The 20307-nt window shown below is 40.8% G+C and overlaps 1 protein-coding gene across 1 annotated transcript; it reads right to left on the bottom strand.

Annotated features, from left to right (window-relative positions):
* Positions 1 to 2939: 2939 nt before the first annotated feature.
* LOC138958873 (exocyst complex component 7-like) lies at positions 2940 to 20143 on the bottom strand. Its single transcript, XM_070330184.1, has 21 exons — positions 20002 to 20143; positions 19283 to 19448; positions 18676 to 18760; positions 18045 to 18153; positions 17580 to 17697; positions 15934 to 16105; positions 14631 to 14706; positions 14241 to 14299; positions 13641 to 13696; positions 13039 to 13148; positions 12582 to 12686; positions 11585 to 11704; positions 10911 to 10970; positions 10345 to 10383; positions 9589 to 9651; positions 6924 to 6990; positions 6577 to 6645; positions 6226 to 6442; positions 5574 to 5658; positions 4165 to 4206; positions 2940 to 3868 (listed from the first exon to the last, which is right to left on the bottom strand). Exons 1-21 carry the CDS (start codon positions 20050 to 20052, stop codon positions 3632 to 3634), a joined length of 2106 nt encoding a protein of 701 aa, XP_070186285.1. The 5' UTR covers positions 20053 to 20143; the 3' UTR covers positions 2940 to 3631.
* Between the last annotated feature and the right edge of the window lie 164 nt (positions 20144 to 20307).

Genomic DNA, 20307 nt, shown 5'->3' with positions numbered 1-20307 from the left:
AATGTTCAGGGTTTGGTAAAGCATTTCCTCCTGCATAACTGCAGTAAGTTATCACTCATCACTAGGTTGCAGCTCACTTGCTGTGAAATTTGAAGGTCGTTGCTTGATGATTTCATGGACATCGCAGTAAACCGTGACAACTGCACAGGTAGCTGCAGCTGGCTCAAGGAAAGCTTGTACGTGGTAAGAATTTGGAGGACAGGCCAGGGATATCCCGGCTCACCCTGGTCGTTGCTAGCTATAGCTGTGACATGGTCGCGGATATATAGCTGTGACTACCACATAGAGGTCCGGGTAATCGCGGCTAGCTGCGAGGTAATCGCGGCTAGCTGCGAGGTAATCGCGGTATATAGCTGTGACTATCAGGAACAGGTCCAGGTTACCGCGGCTAGCTGCGACCTGGTCGCGGCTAGCTGTAACCTGCTTGGGTCTATAATAATTCATCGTGGCTTGTCACGACTAGATCGCAGCTAACTGCGACTAGATCACAGCTAGCTGCGACTACATCACAGCTAGCTGCGACTAGATCACGGCAAGCCGCAGCATGATCCCAGGAACATCGCGGCTAGCTGTGACCTGGTCGCGGCTAGCTGTGACCTGGTCGCAGCTAGCTGTGACCTGGTCGCGGCTAGCTGTGACCTGGTCGCGGCAAGCTCACAGTAAGGGGTCCAGGACATCGCGGCTAGCTGCTGCTAGGTCGCGGCAAGCTCGCAGGGAACATCGCAGCTAGCCGCGACCTCATCACATCAAGCTCGCGGGTGGGATCTCCATATAAGGATATATAACTACATCGCAGCTAGCTGCGACTTAGTCGCAGCAAACTTAATTTGCATGGTAAATTACGGCCTCGCAGCGACCTCGCAGCGAGGCTCGCTGCGACCTCGCTGCGAGGCTCGCCACAGGGCCTTTTTTTCTGTATGTGTGGTGTTTACACAGCGCTCATTATATTTTTTTTAAGATAACAGGGATTTCTGCATTCTTCTCGTGGTGATTTCTAGTTTATTTGTGATGATGGAATAAAATCTCTTGGGGAAAGTCCAGTGGTACATGTAAGGGTCATTTTTTAAACTGTCTACTTGCTGGGAACTCTGCTTTTGGCTCACATGCGTAAGGCAACAACAAAAACAACATTTTAAACAAGTTTGTTTGTTTGTTTGTTTATTTGTTGCTTAACGTCCAGCCGACTACGCAGAGCCATATCAGGACGAGGAAGGGGGGGATGAAGGGGGCCACTTGTCAAGCGATTCCTGTTTACAAATGCACTAACCCATTACTTGTGTCCCAGCAGGCTTTAGTAAAACTAAATTAATACCTACTGGAAGATTACCAGTTTCCAATATGTTAAAATAGGCTTAACCTATCTACTGCTGGACTTACATCAGAACACTAACAGATTAAACTATACATGAATCGCGAGACAAGCGGCAAGAGAAGAGATTTTTGGAAAAAATACAGGTGAATGAGCAAGAAGGCAGAAAAAAGAAAAGAATTCATGAAGAAAAAGAGAGCATGACAGGAAAGAGGAACCAAAAATCTACCTAACAGCAAACTAGAAAGCTCCTGCGGTTCCAAAAACAGGAGGGGCCTTTAATTTCATAACCGCAGTGCCCCGCTGCGGGATTTTAAACAAGTGAACCAATCGCAAGGAAACGAAGATGATGATGGAGAAGAGGTGAAATCCGATACATTTGCAATGGAAAGGGGCAAAAGGAACCAATTACACACACAACATTAAGTATACTGAAAATAAAAAAAAGTACATAGAAGATGAAAATAGCAGACAGACAAACAAAATAAAAAAAAACAAGAAGTAAGAAAACGCCTCCACCCTCCAATTTTTGTTGTTGAAAAGTGTTCCATGCTGTGTGTGGAAAGCAGATTTTCCTGTCAAAAATGTTGTTTCAGTGACCCCACCTGCCATGGGAAGTGGATATCTTACAGTGTGAATGCAGCCAACACAGAAAGTCTGAACATGTACTATTTGAGCAAACCTGTGTGTGTGTGTGTGTGTGTGTGTGTGTGTATTAACGTGTACATGTATGTATGCACATGTGTGTGTGTGTGCACATCTCTTGTTTGTGCATACATCATATATGTGTGTGTGTGTGTGTGTGTGTGTGTGTGTGTGTGTGTGTGTGTGTGTGTGTGTGTGTGTGTGTGTGTGTGTGCTAACATACACAAAGGTCTGTATGCAAGATCTTCACAGCTTGGTTAAGCAATCAACATACACACAAAACCGTAACTCTTGATGAAACATATTTAATTGGCAAGTATCTACAAGAACATATCACATATTGCACATAAAAAGCGGTAGCACTCAATCAAATAAAGCATCAATCAACAAGTTGTTCAGATACCAATGAAGAAACATATTCCACAGCAAACGATGGCTCTTGTCACCTTCACTTTGAATATATTTACCATCCATCGGCTGAGTGTATATTGGTAGGCAGGTAGGAATGGCCGACACAACCAAGATTTACCCCTCCCCTTCTTCCTGTTTCAGCCGTCGTCTCCAGCTTACCCCCCCCCCCAACCCCCCCCCCCCCCCCCCCATTGAAGGAGCGAATATTTTGACTGATTATATCCTTATCTGCAACAAGATAACAAATCGTTGCTGCAGCAATGCTGTGAGCTGCACTGCACCTTTAATCCCCAACCTACCTACTACAAAACCCAAATCCTCTTTCTCCAGCCCAACCCCCCTACCAATCCACCTGAACCTCCCCTCTCCCACCCATCCCTGCCCCCCCCCCCCCCATCCCTGCCCCCCCCCCCCCATCCCTGCCCCCCCCCCCCCCCATCCCTGCCCCCCCCTCCCTCCCCCCCCATTCCCCCAAGTTGGTGCAAGAAATAACAATCGTCTTTGTAAAAAACCAAATGTACCAAATATTGCACATTAACATTTGACTGATTTAACGCTAGGCAAGCAGCACAAATTCGATTCACACACTCTGAACAAGTTAATTGTGATGACCTGGCTGGCTGTCAGCACTTAAAAAAAGGCAACATGACGATAAACCATTTAACTACATGTATATGGCTTAGCACTTAGCAAACTTACACATTCTGTTGCCTTAGCTGTGTTTTTTGTTTGATTGATTGTGTGTTTTTTAAGCACAGTGCTCATGAACCTGTCACAAAACTATCATGATCTTCCCCAAGCCCGGGCTGCATACAAATACAAATCCAAAAACACATCTGTTCGCCAATGTTGCTGCAACCCATTCATCGTGCACGGTTGTTCCCAGAGCTTCATTTCTGCCTCCTTAGCTGCAGGCAGGCTAAGCGATTTTTAGCATCCTTTCCACCACCGCTCTACACACCAGTGCTGGCTCACTCAGAGCCATACACTGATAAGTACCATCTTCCAGTGTAGCGCGGAAGCATTTGGGTATAACAACCAAGCTGTAAGGGTAACTATCAAACCCCAATATCCAGATGTATGAAAGGAACTGTTCAGCTTTTTGGTAACTGCCTCTTGTCTAATTCGTGAGATTCTTGTCATAGTGCTTCAAACTATAACGAACACAAGTTTGTGGGTCTCTGAAACGATTTTGTGTGACTCTGAAACTATTTGCTGAGTCTCTGAAACTATTTGCTGAGTCTCTGAAACTATCACCAGATCATATTAAGCAGACGCATCAAAGAATTTGTCCAGCATTCTGGTCACAGCATCTGCATCGTACTTGACGTACTTCTGACGATTTTTAGTGAAATTAAGAGTGCTGTATTTGTCGTGGAACATGCGATAGCGTGGCAAGAGGAACTCCTTGTTCTCGAGAATGAGTTGTTGACGGAGCTCTGGGTCTGGAATGGCGTAGGCTTTCTGGATACGATGGATTTCTTCCAGCTCTTTGTTGAAACCCTGTGGATGACAGAAAGTGTTCTGTTATACGATGAGCATACTAAAGATTCTCAGCTAAAATTAATTTTGTCAATAAATTTCCACAGTTGAAATTATTATTAAAATGTCTATGCCAAACTCATTAACAGATTTCAGGTTGTTTATTTGAAACAAAGAGCAAACCTTGATTGAATACATGTGAAAATAGTGATTAGATTAACTTTTCCTTTACAAAAATACATCACTGCCAAATATGCTAACACAAAAATGGATGGCTTACCAGTACTATCATAAAAGTTAACATGAATTTAACTTACCGTAAACTTATCCTTGATGTTCTGCCGTTCCTTGTCTTTTAACTGTGCAGAAAGAAACTGAACATCAATTTCATAAATGACAAGTAAGGACATGATACCCAAACTTTCACTGAATAAAAATCTTTGTCCACATTATCGCATGATTAATACACATAATTGACCACATGAGCTTGTGCGAGGACTTTTCAATAGTCATAAATCATAACATCAAGTGAATTATGGCTGGCTGCAGCTACCTAACAAGATATACAGGGGTTGTTTAACTGTTAGAACTTAGATCAGATCAGAGAGTTTGGGATCCTAGTCCAATGTACATAATGCGTAATCAACAATGCTACAAAGTCAAGGAAAACAAACCCTACAAATAAACAAATAATGCACAAACCAAATAAACAAACATACAACAAACACACAGACAAACAAACAAACTGTATCTGAACGGATATATCCCTCCAAAAACCAACAAAAAGAAAAACAAGTCGCGTAAGGCGAAAATACAACATTTAGTCAAGCTTGGTCGAACTCACAGAATGAAACTGAACGCATTGCATTTTTTCCGCAAGACCGAACACTCGAAGCATCGTCTGTCCACCGCTCGTGGCAAAGGCAGTGAAATTAACAATCCAGAAAAGCGCGGTAACGGTTGCGCTGAGGAGGATAGCACGCTTTTCTATATCTCTATTCTTTTTAACTCTCTGAACGTGTTTTTAATCCAAACATATCATATCTATATGTTTTTGGAATCAGGAACAGACAAGGAATAAAATGAAATTGTTTTTAAATCGATTTCGGAAATTTAATTTTAATCATAATTCTTATATTTTTAATTTTCAGAGCTTATTTTTAATCCAAATATAACATATTTATATGTTTTTGGAATCAGATAATGATGAAGAATACGATAAACGTAATTTTGGATCGTTTTATAACAAAATAATTTTAATTACAATTTTCAGATTTTTAATGACCCAAGTCATCAATTAATTTTTAAGCCTCCAAGCTGAAATGCAATACCAAAGTCCGGCCTTCGTCGAAGATTGCTTGGCCAAAATTTCAATCAATTTTATTGAAAAATGAGGGTGTGACAGTGCCGCCTCAACTTTTACAAAATGCCGGATATGACGTCATCAAAGACATTTATCCAAAAAAATGAAAAAAACGTCTGGGGATATCATACCCAAGAACTCTCATGAAAAATGTCATAAAGATCGGTCCAGTAGTTTACTCTGAATCGCTCTACACACACACACACACAGACAGACACACACACACACACACACTCACACACACACACACACACACACACACCACGACCCTCGTCTCGATTCCCCCCTCTATGTTAAAACATATAGTCAAAACTTGACTAAATGTAAAAATAGCAAAGAAACAAGCTAACAATCACACATTACCTTGACGGAACCATCCATCTGTGCAGTTCTCTGTGCTGACATGGGTTTGTCCATCTCCAGGATGTAGTGCAACACCTTGCTCCAGCTGCACACAAAGCAAAGTCTCCAGTCAAAAACCAACAACTGTTCTTCATGCATGCCTACATTGCCTGGAACTTCACAATGTACTGTGAAGGGGAAGGATGAGGATTTGTGCCGGGGAAAGGGCCGGAGAAGTTGAAAATGGAAGAAGGGGTCATGCAACGAGTTCAACAAAATGCCTTGTGAAGAACAAAAAACCCACCGAAAGTGCAGTACAGAATTACACCAACATTTTCACAAGAAAACTTGGCAGTTCAAAAGAGAGTAAATACCTTAGCTTCCACAAGGGCACCTTCTCTGTACCAAGTTACCCCGCAAGTGTTGATTTAAGTGTGGGTTACAGTGCTCAACAATAACACCCCACAGCAAATAGGAATAACAAAATAGTACAGGGAGCTTGACCACAAAAACTGTGGAATTTACACCAAATGTCTCTTGCCTCTTGTTATCATATCAAATATCGTATTCAACAACCTTTCATGTTTTCAGACTCGCATATCAAAACTTCTGTAGTTTATATATCCTAACTTCAGACTTAATTTTGATCACACAGGAATTACGACCCAGTTACCTTTGTGAGTAAATTCTCTTCTGTTCCAAAACTTGCTCGTTGTAGTAGGTGGCAACCTCCCTATTCCACAGCAACAGCAACTCCAGCAGCCCTGTTGTCTTGAGCGCCTTAAGGATATAGTTGAAGTTGTTGAGCATGAAGATGGGGCGTAGGCCGGGGTCATTGTACGTCTCCGCTTTGTTGCTCAGGTTCAAGCCTAGTGCTGACAACACTCGCGCTGAAAAATATTGATAATAATAAAGAATAATAAATCACTTTTCTATAGCGCAAGTCCCAATAACAGCTCCACGTGCCAATTCCAATACAAAAAAAAATAAAAACAACACATTGGTGTATATTGTTCATACTCACTCATGTAATCTGCAACCTTCATCCTACAACCATCTGCTGTGATACTTGCTGATGGGGTGGCCTGCTCCCCTGAAAAATAAATATTAAAATTCATCCTGTGAAATCAGACCCATATTCTACATTCAGCTATAACAAATAAGGGCCTGTGTCTCACACACACACACACACACACACACACACACACACACACACACACACATGCACGCTCGCATACACGCTCGCATGCACACACACAAACACTCACACACATACATAGACACACACACACAGAAAATCTCCCAAGCAAATAATCAATGAAAATTAATGCTTTTATCAAGACAGACATTCTCGGTAATTAATTCACTCACCATGCATCAGCAGCATAGCCCCAGCAGTCTCAGCATAATCTAGCAGTTGTGTCAAGAAAATGATAGTCTGTGGAAAAACAACCATAATAAGTCATTAATCATCTTTTGCTTGCTCACCAATAGCTTATTCCTTTGAACTGAGGACATCAAAGCTTCAGAAAAGAAAAAAATTTGTCTCTATATGCTAACAAGCAAATTGTGTTTCGCACCGGATTTAGTAAATCCTCAAATACAAAAAACTGTTTTCCCCAACTAGTAAAACCATGATTGGTTGCGTTTACATTAAAAAAAATTCTCTCAGAGAATAAAAGACCCAGTATGAACAATTAAAAGGAAAGTACATAAATGGGAACGTAAGAAAATAATAGAAGATACAGCTTAGCTGAGGGCCCCAAAGGGTTTAAAACCGTGATCGTGATTGGCGTTTTTTGACCTTTCTGTGACCGTGATTGCCGAAATTTCCATTTCTGTGATCGTGATGGGACTTTGCCCGTGATCCGTGATGACAAAAAAATCAAGTCTCGTGATCGTGATCGTCATTTGTTTTCGTGATCGTGATGGGCATTATTGCAAAGCATTTTATTTTCAACGTACATTTTTTCACAGCTGTATTACACTCTATGATCCTGTAGTCTATTCGGTAAGGAGCCAACCCCGATTGAAAGGGAAGCAACAACACATTCAGAAATATGATTTTGAGAGCGATTGCTTCCCTTTACAATTACACACTGACAAAAAGAGATCCAATCAGAAGGCAAATTGCAAAATTCTACCAAACTTCATCCAATGGAAGGGCTTCGTGCAAAAGGTTTGAGTGAAATTCGAATTCGAAGATCAAAAATGGCGTGCAGCGGTACTGTCATCGAACTTCTGTTATATTTTGTGGATTCAAGCCAGACCAAAGCAGGCGGCGAGAATGCCTTCCTTGGTGGAAAGGTCAGGCTACGGGTCGGTCTTTCTGAAGACGAAATACCAAGGTATGTTGATCTATGTTGCTCTATGACTGTTCTGAATGTAGGCAAAGATCTTGAAATTTGTTCAAGATCTTTGAGTTTGAGTGAGATCATTGACATTGTCGACATTGCCACGTCCGGCTGTCTCGCTCAGTGTGACCTCGACTGGCTCGAGATCGAGTCTGCGTTTAGCCAAAACCGAAACTAGAAATGTGTTTTTCATCCCAGCAACGTGGACACGCTTGGCATAGATTCTAATTGTCGCTTCTTTGCATTAAGCTTGGATTTATTTTAGCGCCTGTAAACTTTAATATCAACAATGGGTTAAATTCAGAAACAATGGCGGGGAGACGCGCCAGTTTGGGTCACTTGATCCTCATGTCAAAGACGATCAAAGTCATGTTCGTTGGGGATTTTGTCAGGCATGCTACTTTTCCGGTAATTGCCGGAAATCCGATAAAGCCGTTTTCAAAATCCGGTAAAGTCAAATTTTTTCCGGTGAAGTTGAAAAATTTCCGCAAAAACGATCCGTGTGAATATCGCGCAACGCGACCGGGCGCCGGTCTCAATGAAGCCAGCGCACAGTAGTGTTGTTTTCACCAGTTTGGAGGTGTGTTGAATGGTGGTGGGGGGAGGCTAAAATGGGATTTTTAACAAGATCACAACACTATTACAACCCCTAAAATGATGCCCAGAATGCACCAGATTGCACAGATTTTAACCGTTTTTTGAAAAAATTTCCGGGGGGGCATGCCCCCGGACCCCCCTAGTTGACTCGCCTGCTTCGCAGGCTCAGGCTTGTGGCTTCGCTACTGGTACTGCGCGCTTCTTTCAGGTAAAACCGTTTTTAGCCTGTAGCATTCCTGTTTTTTATTCAAGACCATGGGACCAGGCGATGGTGTACCTCAAATTGTACGGCAAAGTTGAAAATAAAAAACCCATCACACATACATGTACTTTAATTTCAATCCACCCAATAGTTTTTGAGAAAATGGGTTTACAAGATTTAGCTCTGGAAATGTGAAATTGTGCAAGTATATATTCATGTGTGTGAGTGAGGGTGTGGGGGTTGAATGTGTATGAGTGTAGAGAGAGAGAGAGAGAGAGAGAGAGAGAGAGAGAGAGAGAGAGAGAGAGAGAGAGAGAGAGAGAGAGAGAGAGAGAGAGAGAGAGAGAACGAGAGAGAGAGAGAGAGAGAGAGAGAGAGAGAGAGAGAGAGAGAGTCAGAGAGAGAGAGAAAAAACCCAATGAAAACAACATTCTTGTTACTGATTACAAATCATGATATGTATTTCTATGTGTGTATGAAAGAGAATTCAAAAAATAATTATAAAAAAGTGCAACAGTTGTCGCTTTGTGTTGAATAAACAATAGATCCAGAGGAGCGAATTACTGTGTGGTTGTGTTTACTTTGACACGTGCTTTCTGTACATGCAACTTTTACCGTGACCGTGATTTGCCACTGGTGTTCGTGATCGTGAAAACAAAAATCAAGGTAACTGTGATCGTGAAAGCGAAAATTTCCCTTCCCGTGATCGTGATGATACCCCCCCTTTGGGGCCCTCTTAGCTAATGCATACCATAGCAAATGTTTACATCCAACAAATACACTGTTAATTTTTGCTTGCAACTATTTTTTTGTGATATTGACAAGCACTTTGGGTCATAAAGCAAAAGATTTGTATGAGAATGCCATACAGCTATGTACTTACATGATTGGTCAGTTCGTGTACTGTTCCGTCACGAGGCATGTTTGACGCTTTGTCTGGATCATGCTGTCAAAAAAAATACAGAAATAAAACAGACCATTGACACAAAATCCAGGAAACTGTAGCAAAAATAACTGAACAGCGGAACCTCCCCTTTAAGACCACCAGAAATCTGAGAAAATCAGGTCTAAACAAGGAGGGAGTCTTCAAATGGGGGTAAGTTTACAAAGGTTATGAACAGAAAGTCTGAGAAAACAGGGTCTTAAAATGGTGGAAGTCTTAAATCCTGGGGTCTTAAAAGGGGGTTTCCACTGTAATAATAATGTTAGAAATGACAAAATCACTCAAAATGTCACCGGCACGGTTGGCCTAGTGGTAAGGCGTCCGCCCCGTGATCGAATCCCGTGGTCGTGGGTTCGAATCCCGGCCGGGTCATACCTAAGACTTTAAAATTGGCAATCTAGTGGCTGCTCCGCCTGGCGTCTGGCTTTATGGGGTTAGTGCTAGGACTGGTTGGTCCGGTGTCAGAATAATGTGACTGGGTGAGACATGAAGCCTGTGCTGCGACTTCTGTCTTGTATGTGGCGCACATTATATGTCAAAGCAGCACCGCCCTGATATGGCCCTTCGTGGTCGGCTGGGCGTTAAGCAAACAAACAAACTCAAAATGTCCCCCCTGAAATGCTAAAATGCTTGGACTGAGTTGTATGGCCTTGTAGCAATGCACTTCATAGTTTTTGACTCAATTTGTCAACTTACCCTGATGCTGCCTGTGAATTCCTCCAAAGCCTTTGCCCCCTGTAAGCAATGAGAGTAAGCATGTAAGTGAATGAAGTAATTCTTATAATTTTATATCTGTACAAACACACTTTGATACACATGTACGCACACATGAATACCTACATTAACACAACACAAGAATGTATCACAGCATCTCTCTGTCTCTCTCCCCCTCTCGCTCCGTTAGCAAAGAACTGTTTGTGCAGGCAAAATGCTAGGATCCGTTATAATTAAGTTTTAACTTGCCCCCCCCCCCCCCCCCTCTCTCTCTCTTTGCTTATTATTTGATGAATGTTGTATGAGTTAGATAATTGACCTGCCCTTAAACTTTACAAAAAAAAAGAAGTTCTACCATCTTCAAGCACTCCACCTCCACCTTCTCCCCCCCCCCCCCCCCCCCCCCCCCACCACCAACTCTCTTCCCTCTCTGCAGTCTGCACCAAATTAATCCATTCAAAGTTAAAATATTGTGCAAATAAGCTGGTGACATCTCCAGTGCCACAACTACAATGTGTTTCAGTAATGAAGAACACCAAGGTACTGACTGTGCTGTCCAGTGTGGAAAGAAGAGACGCTAACTTCGCTCGAGTAGGAGCTTGACAACCCTGAAACACAAGTAGCAATGGTGATCATTCTTTCTTCTTTCCTGCCATGGCACAAGAAAACAGTAGTATCACTTAATTTCTTTGTGTAATGTAATCACTGTATTATTTATTGTGTTCAACGAGAAAATAATTCTGTTACTACCTTCTTCTTCTTCTTCTTCGTTCATGGGCTTAGACTCCCACGTTCACTCATGTTTTTAGTACGAGTGGATTTTTACGTGTATGACCGTTTTTACCCCACCATTCAGGCAGCATATGCCGATTTCGGGGGATCTGTTACTACCGACATTGAGATAAAAAAAAGTTGTATTGTATTGTATCAAGTTCACTTAAAATGGTTAAAAAAAGAGAAGAGATTGATAACTGGCTTAAGTACAAAATGAGCACTGAAATTACAATGAGAAAAGCTATCATCTTTGACACAGTTATCGAACAGACAGGAACAAATTACACACACACACACATGCACAAACGCAAGCAAACACACATGCTTACACACACACACACACAGACAAACACACATACACACACACACACACATACCTAACAAACACACACAGCCAAAGCCACAGAGCTCTTCCATTTAGCAAATCAGCCCTGAGCCCCTGAATTACCTCCAGTATTAGGTCAAACTCTGGTTTGATGGATCGAAGATGCCGCACGATGGGGAAGATGGACAGAACAGCCGAGTATTCGTGTCTCTGCACATTCTTCCTGGCTGTTCCAGCTATCATCTGCACAACAAAAGACATAGTTGCTATAACACATCATGTCGTGGGTGCCACAGGAGTGGATGTCTAAAAGGAGCCAACGAGAAGAAGAAGACACATCATGTGTTTTACAGTTCACACATATGCATACATGTGTGTGTGTGTGTGTGTGTGTGTGTGTGTGTGTGTGTGTGTGTGTGCGCTCAGGAACATGTGTGTGTGTGCGTGAGTGTGAGAGAGAGAGAGAGAGTGAGTGTGTGTGTGTGTGTGTGTGTGTGTGTGTGTGTGTGTGTGTGTGTGTGTGTGTGTGTGTGTGTGTGTGTGTGTGTGTGTGTGTGTGCGTGAGTGTGAGAGAGAGAGAGAGTGTGTGTGTGTCAGGCATGGGAATTGAAAAAAGTAAAAACGGCTGAAAATTTGTAAGTAATATCAAAGTCGACGGCGCGAAGCGCTTAGCCTTACTAGGGGGGTCCAACATTTTTTTCTCCAAAGAACCCAAATTGTGCAATTTGGTGTCATCTGAGCTCCAAATTTGCCATTAAATTCAGTTTTCAGAACCATTTTTGCCTTTCCCATTTATTTTTTCGGCGGACAATTTTGCTTTTTCGGCGGAACAAAAAAACATTTCGGCGGAAATTTGCCTTTCGGCGGACAATTCCCATGCCTGGTGTGTGTTTTGCCATTTAATTTGACTATATTGGATGTGTGTAACTCAAGAGCCAAGAAATATGTGTAGAGTACTGCATATCTTTGTCACAAAGTCTTGTCTTACATTTTAGAAAACAAATTAAGATATCTCCTGGAAAAGCAAAGGCATAATTCATAGCTTATTTAACCATTTGCTTAAAAAAAAAGGTGTCTACTTTCAACAATCTTGAAAAACAAATGGAAAATTCCGCCTTACCTCTCCCTCATTGACAACTGAGTCTAACGCCTGTTGTATGATTGTGTCAAACACTGCTCTCTCATGTTTCTGCGGAACAATTCCTTTCATCAACTGCATCTCACTCTGAAAATAGCAACAAACATGTTACAATCAATGGAAGTGTTTTGCTTCTGTATGTCAAAAGAAACCAAAACAACTTTTACTACAACAGTTTCTAAGTTTGAAAAAAGCAAGAAATTCATAAATGGCCTAAATACAGAATCAACACTGGCATTTCAAAAACAAACTAATAAGTCCAAAGTTAGGTTATCAGGAAAAAAACCCAACTGGAAATAAATAAACATAAAGAAACACAAAAATATAAGAGTTGCACAACTATGAACATAACTGACAAAATTGCTGGATATCACCCCCTCCCCTTTGAACTTTGAGACAAACATTGCCCAGTTCTGCAAAACACAAAAAAGTTTCTGACCTGCATAAGCCTCAGAAGAGCGCTAAGCTCATTGATGTAGAGGTCAGTTTCCACGTCTGCCACTTCTTCCCGTATACTGTCGTTAGCTGCTGAACCTTGACGTCTGTGACCTGTACAGTAATTTTAACAATGTGCACAGGTAATACTTTTTCAAGTGTTCATTATGTACATGACCTTGTATTTGTTTACTGATTTGTTGATTTTTTGTAAGGCGCTTAGAAATATGGTCGGATTTGCGCCATATAATTATTATTATTATTATCTAATATGCACAGTTAATATACACAAGTAAAATGCTTGTACCCTAACTACTTTATACTTATAGAACAGTATGCAGAACAGTTAGCAATTAATCAAACAAAGTTCGAAACACTCTCTCCAAGGAAAAGTGAAAAAGTTATCATAACACAATTTTCATGTTAAACTTTAAGTATAATATTGAGCATGCTTTCAAAGATCTCTTTTTATATTATACTCAGTTTGAAGTGTTTACAGGTTTCAATGCAGGTCTGTACACTTAGCTCAAAATTCATACCTTAAGTAACATGAAAAATATCCTGGGCTGACATTACCTTAAACTTGTGTCATTTATACAATCATACCTGGTTCGAAAGATGATTTATTCAAAGCACTGGATGCTTTCTTTGTGAAGTTGTTTCTGAAAACATATAAAGAACAAGTGTAAACAACAACTGATTGCAAATAGAAATGGAAGGATTGATAGCAATTAAATATATATGTATTAAAACAGTTAATCTTCTTATACAGCAGAAATAGCAAAAACATTCTTCAATTATTAGAATGATGCCTGCCTATAAAAGGTTTCTGTGTGTATAAATACAATCATAATCTTACTACTAATGACATGAAATGGCATTTTTGATACAGGTAATATTAGCAATAATGCAGAAGTCAGATGTGAAGTTCAAAGCTTATGCCCTTTCTTGCACAAATGAGCAGCTTGACAGTTCTTTAAGGATACAATTAATGTCACTTCTGATTTTTTATTCCCTTCAGTTTCAAAACTCCATCACATAACCTGTGATACACCAGATTTGCCCTAATATTTGTAGTAAGGTGGATCGGCCTAAGATGATAAAAATTTTGACAGTGACCCTTCACAGGCAATGCTGCTAATTATTTGACACAGAAAACATAAAAGTATAGTAATACAAAATATAATGAACATAAAAAACACTTACACAAGTCTCATCATGCTCCTTCTGGAAGGGGCATCCTTTGAACCTCTGAACTTTCCACCCTGAAATAACCATCATTCAAAGTTATTAAAACGTTCATTTACATTTTTTTTTTTACAAAAGCTGCATACACTCTTTAGAATACTTTCATTAAATAACTCATGATACATTGTCATTGATATACATGTTCTGACACACAGAAACAAAGACAAAGGGAAGACAGACAGACAGACAGACAGACAGACAGACAGACAGACAGACTCTTTTCCTCTCTCTCACTCTCCGCCTCTCTCTCACATGCAGACACGCACACCCATTATCACCTCCATCACCATTTCCACAAAAATAACTGAACAGTGCATGTATCATCTGTTTTAAGTTTCAGAGACCTACCAGAGCTGGTGAGTTCTGACTGATGAAAGACAGCTGGGATGAGGTACTACTGGCACTTCGCAAGTGTTCTTTCAACCTGCAACCACAGAAATATTGCAACAGCTTCTTCAGTCATCTCTCAAAAACGTATCTCAATAAGAGACAGCCTATCTATTGACCTTCCTTCTTGTTCGAAAACTCATCTACACAGTTGCAAATGAAGAGAGAGCATACACCTTGGAAAATTTGACAACTCAAATCGTGAACAGCAGTAGGGCGTCTGACTGCCAAAGTGGTGTAAATCACACATTCATCAGTCCTCCATGTTCACAAATGTTTTGTCTTGGGGGGTTTCCGGAACAGCGTTCACGGCACAGTACAAACCTTATAATTTTTCACACAGTATTTACTTTCTTTGTTGTATAGCATTTTATATGCCGTTTGTTGCCTGAAGAGATTTGCTATCAACATACCAGCTATTGCTTTACCACTACCAAGATTTACCATTAATGTCTCTTTTTTTTCCTTCTTTTTTTTCGTCTTTACACCTGTTCCTTGTCCCGTTGTGCTCTCACACCGCCCCGTCCCTGCACTCACTGCTCCATCCACATCTGAATTTCGTTCCGCTGCCAGACTTGTCAATTTTTCAGACGCTCCGGGGGGGATGTCGGGTCGCTGCGGTAGGCTACCCTCGAAAGATGACACTGCACTTCTGCTGAGTCACTTCGACGGTGTTCAGTAGTGGGTCTGTCCCGAGCTAATGGACGCAGCCCACTACCTACTATGCCCCCTACTAACGGCATTGACTGTTAAGTCGCGGAACCAGACTGAGTGAGCGCCCCCTCCAGAGAGCAGACCACCACCACATCCCTCCGTCGACCCCCCAGAACGTCACATGTTGAAGACTGACAGCAGAACTACTATTCAGGGAAGGATCGAACAGGAACACTGAGACTAAGGTCACCATGAGAGCTCCGGGCATGAAGGGCCACAAGAGCAAGGACAATTTATGATTTTGGATGATTTATGAGATGAGGATGATTATAATGATGATGCTTTGGATTTCCAATTTGGTTTGAGACTACGTGACAGGGCAGCACTCTACGCTTACTGTCATAATATATCCTGGTGCCAACCATTAATGTCTCTTGTTCCCCTACTGCAGAGAAAGAAATTCCATCAACACTCCATGTCACCAATCCAGAGTAAATGGTGGGTTAAAAACGGCCTTACACGTACAAACCCACTCGTGCAAAAATACGCAGAAGAAGAAGAAGAACCCACCAAGAGATTATTATGCCATCAATACCCCTTGTTCACTTACCCCTGCAGTGATTTGTTGAGCATGGCAGCCCGACTCTGGCCGTAGGACTTGAGGTGCTGGTGTGACTGTGCCTGCTCCACCAACCACTGGGAGATCTTGGTCAGGTCGCTCACCACCTTCTCCGGAAGGTGCTCCAGGGCCAGGTCTGTGTCTGTCCCCACTGGAGGCAAGTCTGAACAAATTGACAGCGGTGTCGTAAAGTGTAGTTATATTTAAGCAGTTAATGTGATAATGTGTGAATATTAGCAGAATAAAACCCCCAAGAATTGCAGGCTATTGGAACGTTTAATTATTGACAATACAAATGTTAATTTTGGAATGTTAGCAGTCAATCTGTTTTTGGATTTGTATTCTATGCAGGTTTTCCTGGTTTACAAAGAAACAAAGCAAAAACAAGTCGCGTAAGGCAAAATTACTACATTTAGTCAAGCAGTGGAACTCACAGAATGAAACTCTGAGCGAACGACGAAGAAGAAGAACAGAATGAAACTGAACGTAGTCCGCCGCTAGTGCAAAAGGCAGTGAAAGTGACGAGCCTGTTTGGCGCGGTAGCGATTGCGCTGTGCTTCATAAGACGCTTTATTGTACAGTACCTCTCTTCGTTTTAACTTTCTAAGCGTGTTTTTTCTCCAAACATATCATATCTATATGTTTTTGGAATCAGGAACCGACAAGGAATAAGATGAAAGTGTTTTTAAAATTGATTTCGAAAATTTAATTTTGATCATAATTTTTATATTTTTTAATTTTCAGAGCTTGTTTTTAATCCAAATATAACATATGTATATGTTTTTGGAATCAGAAAATGACGAAGAATAAGATGAAATTGTTTTTGGATCGTTTAATAAAAAAATAATTTTAATTACAAGTTTCCGATTTTTAATGACCAAACTCACTCATTAGTTTTTAAGCCACCAAGCTGAAATGCAATACCAAACCCCGGCCTTCGTCGAAGATTGCTTTACCAAAATTTCAATCAATTTAATTGAAAAATGAGGGTGTGACAGTGCCGCCTCAACTTTTACAAAAAGCCGAATATGACGTCATCAAAGGTATTTATCGAAAAAATGAAAAAAACGTCCGGGGATATCATACCCAGGAACTCTCATGTCAAATTTCATAAAGATCGGCCCAGTAGTTTAGCCTGAATCACTGTACACACACACACAGACAGACAGACACACACACATACACACACATACACCACGACCCTCGTCTCGATTCCCCCCTCTTGTTAAAACATTTAGTCAAAACTTGACTAAATGTAAAAAGACGGACCAATTCGATGGTTCTTTACAGCCGACTACAATGTGGCATGAACATCGAGAGTAAAGTGTGTAAGATGCTATGGTCATGTAACGAACATCAAACAACATTTGTCGCACAATCTCTGCTAGTTGTCTCTGAAGAAAGTGACAATTATCTCTACATCCCTAAACCCCCTTCATCCCCCATTCCCAGCGGAAGCGCGACTCTCCTAAATAACATATAATTTAAAATGACTTCACATCATATATGGGCTACTTTCTTTTCTGGGCAGCTTGCAGTGGTTCTTAACTCGTGTACATTCAATGTGAACCATATTATCACTGGAAACTAAACCAGAAACTTTCTACAGTACAGTACATGTACAAGCAAAGTTATACCTTCTTCAGCTGTGAGCATGTCAACAATGACAACTGGAGGAACTGAGTGTCCGTGTCTGTTCAGCAGTGACTTGAACTCATGCTGCAGAGCCTGGGTTCCATCCACAAAGATGTGATTCTGCAAAAAAACAAATGCACACTTTAAAAAACACCTAAACTGACAGAAATTATGTACTATATTGATGAAACTATTAAATTTGGTATAAGCAGCTCACACTCACAGTGCCACCTAAGTAATAGACTGACAGCAAAACATGATTTTATATCCTCTACCTCCCCCCCCCCACACACACACACACACCAACACACTCAAAGCATACTGGTTAGTCCTCATCTCATTTAATTAAATTGATAACCCTTCAAACGCAACTCATCATAATCTTATTTTAGTTCAGATATATATAGGACAATCCAAAAAGAAACAGGTTCCACCAATATCCTTGAAAAATAAATGAGTCAACTTACAATTTCAGCCTGCTCCTTACTACCGGCATTGTAGTTCTGGAAGTATTTCTGGGCGTTCAACACCTTCTCCATGTACGAAAGGTAAGTTTCCAGGTCGCAAGCTCCAGGTCTGAATGATCACAATATTTGTAGTGTAATTTGAAGTTTTCATCCACACCTAATGTATAACATTTATAGATCACATCTGTTTCTTATTTACAACATTTCACAAATCAACTTATTCAAATCTCCAGAGGATAGCTGATTGCAAAACACATACAAATATGAGTGGTAAAAATGTAGCTTTTAGACACACATACTGTCATACACTGCTTTGTAGAACCTGGGAGTGGAAGCTGTATGAGATCTATAGAATCACCTCAAACATATTACCTTTAAATTTAAAACCTGTTAGATTACAATACCAAGCCATGAAATAGATTATTACCAACTATTAACAGCATCAAAATAAACGAAAAACACATGAAAAACGTGTTCAATGACAACAAGGTTCACACGTGGTTTGGTCTTTCTCAAGTTTATCAGTGTGACACCTTGTCACTGTTGTTGTTGTTAAATTATGTTCTCTCGTTAAATCATAATGTTGCAATACAACTAGAACTGTAACAAATGAAACAATAATTATTCATACCCCTCCTTCACAGTGGCTTCAAGATCCTTAGCAGCATGGTAATAGCTGAGAACTGTGTCCAGCGTGTGCATTGTCTTTTCAATGTCTGGGAGGTTCAAAGTCAAGGAGTGATATCTTTATTGATGTATAAACAGTGAGGATATTATATATATATATATTAATTATCATAATCATTTACACACATGCACATGCAATATATGCATAGCATTCATGTGTGTGTGTCAGTGTGCTTAAGTGTGTGTGAGTGAGTGAGTGAGTGGGCGAGTGAGTGTGTGTGTGTGTGTGTGTTACTTAGTTAGTGTGTGTGTGTGTGTGTGTGTGTGTGTGTGTGTGTGTGTGTGTGTGTGTGTGTCTGTGTGTCTCTGTGTGTGACTGTGTGATATAAATTAAGAGAGAAGGTCAGGGAGGGAAAGAGAAGGTGGGGAAGGGAAAGAGAGATTAAGGGAAAGAAAGACTCGAAAGCTGCAAGTTCTAGTGAGAATTCCAGCAAACATGCAGGAAAAGAGAGACAGAGTTATAGAAAGAGAGTGGGGGAGAAGAAACATACAGAAAATAATGCTGATACTGGGCTATGTTATTTTAACAACACAACATAGAGAAAGGATACTTTCTTGTCGTCTTCGCAGGTTCTCAGTTTCATTGTAGACAGGAACAATTGTACTCTCCATGTGCTTGAGGCGACTCTCAAAGCTGTTCAAAATTCCCAGCATGCTCTGTGTATTCGTACCACTGCGATTCAGGCAGTCTTTCAACAGGGCAAGGTTATTTGATTCCTGTACAAATCAAATAGTTCATACAGTATGTATACTTGTTCCTGAAATGAGTATGCGTTGAAACACAAATTCTTTCTTAAATTAAAATCTGACACCTCTTCGACCCCTTGGCATCATTCCCACAAAAATTTGAAGAAGAAAAGAAGAGTAAGCACACACACACACACACACACACACACACACACACACACACACACACACACACAGAGCATTCAACACTCTTGCGTTTAGAAAACCAAACATATGTGTTCAAGAGGCAGTTCTGCACACCATCTCTCACAACAAAAAGAGGCTTCTACACGCACCCACACAGAAATACACAGGTACACACAGAGTGACACACTTAATGACTTATGTATACACACTCACACAAGGTCGGACTGCTGACAAAATCAATGCAGCCTGCAGACAGGTGTGAAAGACACAACAAACCCTGGGTGCAACACCTGATTTTTTACTTAATAAGACTAAATTTGTCTAAGGGGGAGGGGCTGCTCCAAAATAAATATGTGTGGCCTTTACCATGTGCAAAAAACTCATCAACCGATCTTACCTTTTCCAGTTTTTTGTCAATATCATACTTTAGCTCTGCTATCTCATCCATCTTGTGAAACACTTTTTTATTTCTCAAAGAAGGTCTGTGTCTTCAAAGGCTGCTGACGATGCTTGCAAATTTATCTGTCTGCGGAAGTAAGCCGGAAAACGGCTGGCTAACTGTTTACGACATTAGTGGAAACTTCAATAATATCATATTGCAAGTATTTTGATACTGTTGAGCTAGATAATCATTTATACATCAGCTAAGATGGATTTACGCCTATATTTTTACATATAAGAAGAAAAAACTGAATGTGATTAA

The sequence above is a fragment of the Littorina saxatilis genome, linkage group LG2 (assembly GCF_037325665.1).
Source record: "Littorina saxatilis isolate snail1 linkage group LG2, US_GU_Lsax_2.0, whole genome shotgun sequence".
Lineage (NCBI taxonomy): Eukaryota > Metazoa > Mollusca > Gastropoda > Littorinimorpha > Littorinidae > Littorina > Littorina saxatilis.
Note: the sequence above shows the minus strand (reverse complement) of the source record. Positions and strands in the feature narration are given on the sequence as shown.